Source organism: Haliaeetus albicilla, chromosome 13 (genome assembly GCF_947461875.1).
Source record: "Haliaeetus albicilla chromosome 13, bHalAlb1.1, whole genome shotgun sequence".
In the NCBI taxonomy this organism is placed as follows: Eukaryota; Metazoa; Chordata; class Aves; order Accipitriformes; family Accipitridae; genus Haliaeetus; species Haliaeetus albicilla.
The window spans coordinates 40,418,477-40,426,663 of NC_091495.1; the positions used below are offsets into that span (position 1 = coordinate 40,418,477).

The 8,187-nt window shown below is 48.3% G+C and overlaps 1 protein-coding gene across 3 annotated transcripts in view; it reads right to left on the reverse strand.

Annotated features, from left to right (window-relative positions):
• EBF2 (EBF transcription factor 2) overlaps positions 1-5,854 on the reverse strand; it is a 150,121-nt gene extending 144,267 nt beyond the window's left edge. The window contains exons 1-2 of one of the 3 annotated variants that reach the window (XM_069801071.1): positions 3,529-5,853; positions 753-909 (exon numbers count right to left, since the gene is read on the reverse strand). In XM_069801071.1, coding sequence (XP_069657172.1) covers positions 753-909; positions 3,529-3,659 — 288 coding nt within the window. In that variant the 5' untranslated portion in view covers positions 3,660-5,853. Of the gene's footprint in view, positions 1-752; positions 910-3,528 lie in introns of all 3 variants that reach the window. The other 2 variants (XM_069801070.1, XM_069801072.1) reach the window with 2 other exon arrangements.
• Positions 5,855-8,187: the final 2,333 nt, after the last annotated feature.

Below are 8,187 nucleotides of genomic sequence, written 5' to 3' on the forward strand. Positions count from 1 at the left end.
CTCTCAACTTTTTCAAGGCAATACACTGGGATGAATTTGTACATTTCAAGCCAGTTAATATAAAGCAGATTGATAGTGGGAAAGCTCAGTGGGTTTTGGTTTTAATGTGTCCATTACTTTGCAGTAGTGTTATTTTGAGTCATTACATTTATTTCCTGAAGGTTGTGTTACAGGAATGTTTCTTGCATGTTTTTTTTTGTAATTTCCTAGAAGATAATTATTTACGAGCGTCCTTCATAATTAAAAAAATCTTGTCCATGACTAAGAAAGTAATTGTAAAACAATGTGAAGTGGTCAACACATGGATTTAAAATCCAAAAGCAAATGCTTTTCAAGTCCTGCCATTGACTCTGGAGTCTTAGGAAATACATATAATCAAGCTCAACAGACAATATGACATATTACAGGTCAGATTCCACTTCTGTTAGGGTACTAATAAAACTTGGCACATCTGGTAGGTACCAAAAAAACCCCAGAAAATCACGTTTGTCCCCATGAATTTTTTTTTATTTTATTTTTAGTGGGTGTATGGAATTCCCATTGTATTCCCGATACAGTAGAGGCTTGCAAGCCTTTTTAACTACAGCAGCACACAGAGGGCAACATCTCTACCAAAGCACCTGAAGGCTTGACCAAGAGCTGGTTGTATTTTGCTAGGGACCACAGGTATTAAAAGTTAGCAGCTCAACGGGGGAGAAGAAAAGATCAAATTTAGAAAGGAAAAGAGGAAGAAGAAAGATAACAAGCCTTACTTTATCATTTTCTACAAAGTCCACAAAAGCTGTCCTCTCTATTTCCACGGGCTGCCCCTGTCTGTCGTAGAGAGCCAGAACAAAGTGAAAGAAATTGGATTTCCTCAAGTTGGAGGGTGGCTGCTTTTCAAAGTGAGCTCTGGACAAAGCTACTCCGCTGTGGAGGAAACATACGGGATGGGGTGTGGGGGGAGAGACAAAGACATTACCAGGTTGTGCAGTAGTCACAGCAAAACAACAACAGAAAAGGCAGAACACGTTCGAAGAAAAGCCGGGAATCCTCCATCCACCTTGTGCGAGTGCCACACGAGGTTACCAGGAGTCACTTGTCATCCCCGGTGCCGACCTGGGCTCTTTCCGATGGCCGCGGGCACGCTCGGCGGCTCCGCTTTCCCAGCGGGACGGCGGGGGGGGCTGGAAGCGGCTGCGGACGAACACGGAGCCGGGCCGGGGAGCAGCGGGGGTGGGGGGGCAAGGGGCGATGCCTGACTTGGAAGCTGTCACTGTAACGCTGCTTTCGCTTGGCCCCGGTCTCTTTATAGCTACGCTCCGAGGACAAGAATAATTTGCAGACCCCGAATGTTAAGAAATGGTTATTGCTAAATGCAGTTAAGTGGTTTACTTCCTCCTCTACCTATTTTCTTCTTGCCTGTCACACTCATTTCTGGGATGCAACGCGCAGGGTGGGAAGTAGATGGAGCATATCAGAGAGTCTGGAAGTGCTATCTGTACATCCCAGCATCGTGCACTTTTCCTGTAGCAGAAGACAAGCGACCTTAAAACGTTTCCTACCAGTGGACTGTCAACTTGAGGGCACCTACATTTTTAGGTAAAAGACAACTAGTTTCAAGCAGAGCATCCACTTGCCTCGGCAGCGAAGTTTGGCAATGCAGTCTTTAGTCACTGACCTATTTGAACTGATGCCCGGGTCTTCAGTTTCTGACTTAAATGGAGAGAATTTAGACTCAAGTTTAGTAGCCCTTCCCCAAATCTTGTCCCTGACTGCAGAAAATGCAGCGACATTTCCCACACATTTCCTGGTTTGGCAAGATTCAAACGCTTTTGCGTCTCCACAATATCCCTAAAAGCAACTACATTTCTTAGTGAAACTAGTTGTAGCTCCCTCTCCCTAATGCCGATTTCTACCTGCTGCAGAGAAAATAGGTGCACGTGAGCACCTCCATGTTACTTAATAGACAGATTAAGTCTATCTGCCTGACAAGTTAGGCGTTGTAACAGCTTCGGATTTCAGTCCCCAAAATAGCTCCACTCCACTGGCAAAAGTGTTTGACTCTTTCGGAGAACTACAGATGTTTCCCTGTGTTTTCCATTGCCAAATCGGTACAGTGTGAACTCACCACATCCGCCACAACTGCACCTAGTTTGGGGCTTCCTCTCATTCTGCATTTAAGAACTCTGATTTCTTGGTTTCTTACGGATCTCTGAAAAAAAACTGGCGATGCCCCCACCCAGCACAATGCGACTGTATCTCCACCGCTCCCGTGAATTAGAGCCTTCTTAGAAGCAGTTTCCTTTTACTTTCGGTTTCCCCAGGAATAAACCTCTCCCCCCCCCCCCCCCCCGTATTTATTAAACCGTCTATCGACATTCATAAAACTCTGATAACTCCTCCCATAGCGCTTGGAAACTTTGCTCACAGATCAGGCCGTGGGTGGGGGCATGGATGTACTATTTCTATAACGTCCCTGTTTCATCTGAAGTCCCATCTGCTGTTACGTGCCCTTCACCTTGTCTCTATACTAAATAAAACCCAACTTATTCCCGGGACCAATTTAGCCTTCCTCGACGCTACTACTTTTTTTTTTTTTTCCCAGGTTTGGTTTGGGGTTTTGGGTTGTTTTTTTTTGAAAGGTATCCAGAGAGCGAGGAGGAAAAAATATTTTACTTAAAAGGGTTTTCATCGCCTTACCCCTACGGGGAAGAGACTGGAATAACGGTCCTGTGCCGACTTGGCTAGGAAGAGAAAATAAAAGGCCGGGGGGGAAGCTAACCCGCCCAACCAAGTAAGAGACAGACAAGCCCCCAGTTCGGTGTGTTCACTAGCATTTCAGACCAGCAGAGATCTTTGGTCCACGCAGGCAGGTGCTACACGCAAACCAGCGTGCGGTTTGAAGGGGGGCTGAGCAGGAAGCCCGCAGGCACTGCCAAACTGTCGGCGCGTCTTCCCTTGCTGCGAACTCCCTTTCTTCCCCCGAGCCGTGCCCTGCTCGCTGGCTGCCTGTTTTAGTCAGCCTCGAATCCAGGGGTTAAGATTTCGCCAATGCCTACGGTAGCTACAGAGCCACTTGAATTAAGTAAAACAAGATGGGCCGGGGAAGGGGGGTGGGGGGGGGAGGCGGGGGGAAAGATCTACATTTAAGTTAATTCTAACTTGGTCCATTCCTATTCGGCTGTCTGACCCAGAAAGCGGGAAGTACTAGTCTGTATCGTTAGGTACAACCAATCCACCCCCACACGCACCTCCCTTGTGCAGAAAAAGAAAGAATGCTCCGATCTCTCTGTCATCTGATCCCCGCACTGGATTTTAGGACTCTTGATGCTCTCCGTTTTTGGAGCGCTTCTCCCTAGCTCTAGCTGTACTACCTTGAATTTTCACTGACTAGAGGAGACCGGGAGCGGGACAGAAAGGGAGAAAATAAATTTAATAGCAAATGCAAACAACAACAGGGAGTAAAGAAAAGGTTTGCTTAAAAAAAAAAAAAAAAAAAAAAAAGAGAGAGAGGGGGAAAAGTGGGGGAGAAATAGTCACGGTTACCTTTGTGCTGCTACGTTTGCATCCACAACCCCAACGTTTCTGACCCAGGACCTGACGGAATCCATTTCAGAACCTAGAGATTTATCTTTCAGAATTGGTCCTCTTCCTAAAGTATCTTGAATCCCAAACATTTAAAAAGGCTATTCCAACTAGCAACAGTTTCCTTTTGGGAGATAAGGGAGGAGAAAGGGGGGGGGGGGGGGGGGGCAAAAAAAAAAAAAAAAAAAAAAAAAAGACACAGCCTTTGAAATTGACACACACAAATCCCAGGAAAGCGGCGAAGTTCAGCTTTAAAACCAACTTCTTCTGCTTTTAAGTGCTACGTGTTTCTAATGCCTTCAAATAGGGAAAAAAGTTTTTCCTCTTGCAAAGTAAAAGTTATGCTGATTCAGTCTTGCCTGGTATCATCATCCTTCAAACGCAGGAAACTGCATCCAGAAACTGATCGCTGTTAACAAGGATCACCTGTTTCTCAACAGACAGAAGGAGAAGGATTGATTGCAGCCTAATCCAGGAGAAAAAAAAAAAAAAAAAAGGAGCGGGATAAAGTGTAAGAGAAAGGAAGAAATGGAGCTAAAGAGAGTCTGATTACACACTACGCCTGGGAAGAGCCGGTCCTTCCCAAACCGGTCACCATGAATGGGTTACAGCAATGGGAGCAGACATACCGGGAAGGGGGAGGAGCCTCTTCCCAAATAAGGGCTGTACATTTGCATAGCCTCCCCCGATTGGAGGGCTGCGGGCAATCCCGCGGCCGCTCTGCCCTCGCCTCAGCCCCCGGCTCCCAGCAGTCCCCCCCCCTCCCCGTCCCCGTCCCTGGGGCGGGGGGCGGCGAGGCCGGAGCGAGCCGGCGGCCGGCGGGGAGAAGCGCGCCCGGCGCCGCGCTCGCCCCGCTGCAGCCGGAGCCCGGGCGGGCTGACTTTTTAATTTCGGGTCCGAGCCCGTCAGCCCCGCACCAAACCGTCCTGCCATAGAGCAATTAAACCGGGCTACAAGCAGCAATGTCGAGGAAGCTGCTCCGTACCGTCATAATAAAGCAATCGCACAGGTAGTTGGCTGGTTCGCTTTCGGGCGCGGTATTTAAAAATACAGCCGCTCGGAGGGAACGAACCGGGTCGCGGTCGCAGTGCCTGCGGGGGCTCGGCACGCAGAGACCGCCCGTACGAGCGAGAGAGACGGCAACGCACCCAGAAGAGCCCGAAGTTCTCACTGTACGCGAGCTGTCAGGTCTAGCCTTAAAACTTTTTACAACCTCCTCTGTAGGCGAAATTTCCCATTAAAGGAAATTGGAGCTCTCCCCAGCCCAGCCCGCTGTGAACCAGGACGATACCTGCGTCTACATTTATTTTTTTTTAAAAACCACTCTGCTTGGTGATATTTTCCTCCTGGCCCTTTTGTATTCTGATCTGTGTATGGATCTGCCTCTGAAATCTATATAACACCAACGCGAAAACAGATTTCAAGACAATGAATGCAAATCTGTGCTCAGAGACCATCTGCCAGATGAGGGAATCAGATGTTCGGTAGTTAAAGGGACAGCGCAAGGATTTCCTGGACTCATTATGTGTAGCTCCTCTCTTTAACCTGCTTTATTTTTTTTTTTTTAACGGTATAGAACTATAATTTCCATTTCAGAATAAATCCTAACTCCTTCCATCCATCTTCAGCTTCATTTCAAAAAGCCACATTTCTAGTAAATGCTAGATTATTTTCCTGGAGTTTCCTACAGTTCTCTCAAAAAAATGACAAATTAAAATCTTCCCATAAAACTTTCATAAAAACGTATCCTTAATTCAGGCACGATTGAGGGCAAAGCCGGGACTCCGAATTATTCTGTCTACATAAGTGACAGACATGGTATTGGATGAACTAATACATCTCACACAATCTTTGTTCAAGGAAATTTACCATGCTAACCCACCTCCCCAAATTGATAAATATGCAGTAAGTGATTTTGCCAGGTTAGCAAAAGGCGAGGCTGGCGGGTTTTTAACGTTAAAGAAAAGCAACAGCAGTTTGGTGGCGTTATAGAGTGGAGGCCAACCTTCCAAGATAGGATCTTAGCACCTTTGAGATGCGGTTTCTCAGTACAAAAAAAACCCCCAATCCGACCAAACAGGGTAAGATATTAAAAAAAAAAAAAGTGAGAAAACAAGAACGATATAAATGTACAGGCGATGGTAAGGCGTAGTATGGTGATTTTTTTTTTTTTTTTTTCCCTTTCGCAATAGGCATGGGTACATTTCCTCGAATAAAAGCCCCCTCTTTGTACTAAGGTCATTTTTGGCAATGCCACTCCGACCGTTTCTGCATTTATTCTTAAACCTGGGGCAGGGACGGAAGGGGAGGGGGCGGAATTCCCACTCGGTCTAACCTTGGCCGATGCATTCATAAGGAGAAAATGTTTCCTAATACCCCAAGTCCCTCGCTCCTAGCGATAAAGCCGAGTCTGTCCCCATAACGCGTTGAAGGGAGCCCGGTCGGATCCAACCCAGATGCTTCTTCAGTTCCAGCCCAGGCGCTTGAGAAGCCCCCGTGGGCGGCCGGGCGCGCCCGGCGGGACCGTGCCGGCTTTGGGAACAATGGGGACTCGTGTGCCGCGGCCCCCGGGGAGCCGGGCTTTTCGGGATTCATAGCGGGTCAGAGGGCAGCGGCGCAGGTCAGAGGAGATGCACTCTCTTCGCCCCGAACAGCTGCCACCAGAATTTTGCACTTCAGGGACAACCGAAGGGAGCCTTCCCCTCCTGCCCCAGCGGGGGCTGCTCGCCATGGGGCACCCTCCCCACGCCGCGCCCGACGAGGCGGGGGGGGGGGGAAGCGCTGCGCTGCGGGCGGCAGAGCCCCGCGTCTCATCGGCTCCTGGTCCTCAGGCAGCGCTTGCAGGGGGAGAATTTTCTCCCCCCAACTAAGTTTCTCTCCTTTTTGCAGCGTATCTCAAAAGGACCGGAGTTCTTAAACACTTCTGAAATTGTGAACTCCTCACCTAGATTGCCCGTTTCAAGCACTTGGTTTAAAGGCAGTTTGGGAAAAGCCCACCTCTCGGACCCTTCTGATGTAAACTCGCTGCGTGAAAACAGCATTTACACTAGCGCAACCGCCGCTTAATTCGGGGTTGCACTTCAGAGCTAAGAGAGCCGGTTCCACCGGCAGGTAAATAGCACCATAGAACTCCGGGAGGGATGAGCGCGTTGGCTCGGGGGAAAAAAAAAAAAACCAAAACAACAAAAAAACCGCAAGACCTCACGAGGACACTTCGGTGAAGAGAAGGAAGCCTCCAGCAGCGCATCTTCCGCGTGGAACTTGCGCCCGCTCCCAAACACAATTTGAAGACACGACTAGGAGCACGCCGAAGGCTTGGGGAAAGGGTTTCTCCGAGCCGAGCGGCGCCGAGAGGGGAAACGGCTCTACCCGGGGCGCGGTGCGGAGCGGCTGCCGCGCACGAAGGGAGCGCGCCGCGGAGCCGCCCCGGGGCGGGCAAGGGTGCCGGGCCGCGCACCCCAACTTCCACGGACGCCGCGATGCGCGGCTTTCATTCGCGTGAATCGCTCGGAGCGATTTTCTTCCTCGTCCTAAAAAGAAGAAGGTGGGGGGGGGAGGCAACTGGTTCGGTGAGCGCTGATCGTTTCTTTCTGGAGGAAGAGCTGTTCCCCTCAAGACTGCCACACTCGTTGCCACTTGCCGGGGTCAAAATGACAGGTGAGGCAGTTTTGAGGTGGTAAAGCTAGATGCTCGTCTTGGTTCGGTTTATAGCGACGTCGTTTTACACACCGGAGTCAACTTTGACGACTCGACACATCTTAGCGACTCCCAGCAGGAAGAAACATAGATGCTGAAGATAATACTTAAGCTCTTTAAAAGCATCACCTTCAACTACTACTGTTTCCTCTCACGTTTAAGGAGAAAATGTCAATGAGGAAGTTAAACTACGCCTAACGACGACACTCAGAAGAAAGCGTTTCATTCTTGTTCCTCTTCAGTTGTGAGAATTCACCATCCTTCAGGTGTCTCAAGGGAACGAATCGTAGATTAAAATTACCTATGTCAGAATGGAGAAGGATGACTAGTCTTTCTCTCTTTATCCAGTCATCTCCCTGGAAGGTTCATTTTTCTGGTACACCTGTACCAGGAAAATAAATGTGCCCGTTATAAACGTTCCTTTAAAACTTTAAGCTGTTAACAGCTTAAGTCATTTGCAATGCAAGTGATTCGCGTTCAAGCACACATCAATCACGTCTTTGGCAATATAACGGTATTTGCCAAACAAAGTAGTCCCCGAAAATAACTTTTGAGAGCCTAACATAAGCATAAACAAAACATCTACTTGCACGGGATACCCTGCAACAGAAACGTGGCTACAAGAAACAGGAACAGGCTGTGTTCTAACTCGTGTAATGAGAAGGGTATGGAGGGTAGTCAGAGCACTACGTACAGAACTGGATTAGAAGTCTGCTCTGACAGACGCAAGACTACTCCTGATTTGCAAGACCCTGGATTTACCAGAAATAACATACATAGCTTAAGGAAGAAAAAAGCTTCTTAAAACGTTTTTAATATGAGAGGTTCAAAGCAGTTCAGGTGCATGCAACTAAATCATGAAAGCAAATCGAGCTCTTAACTGTGAATGGAAAATGCAAAACAAGGACTTAAGTACTGAAGTGC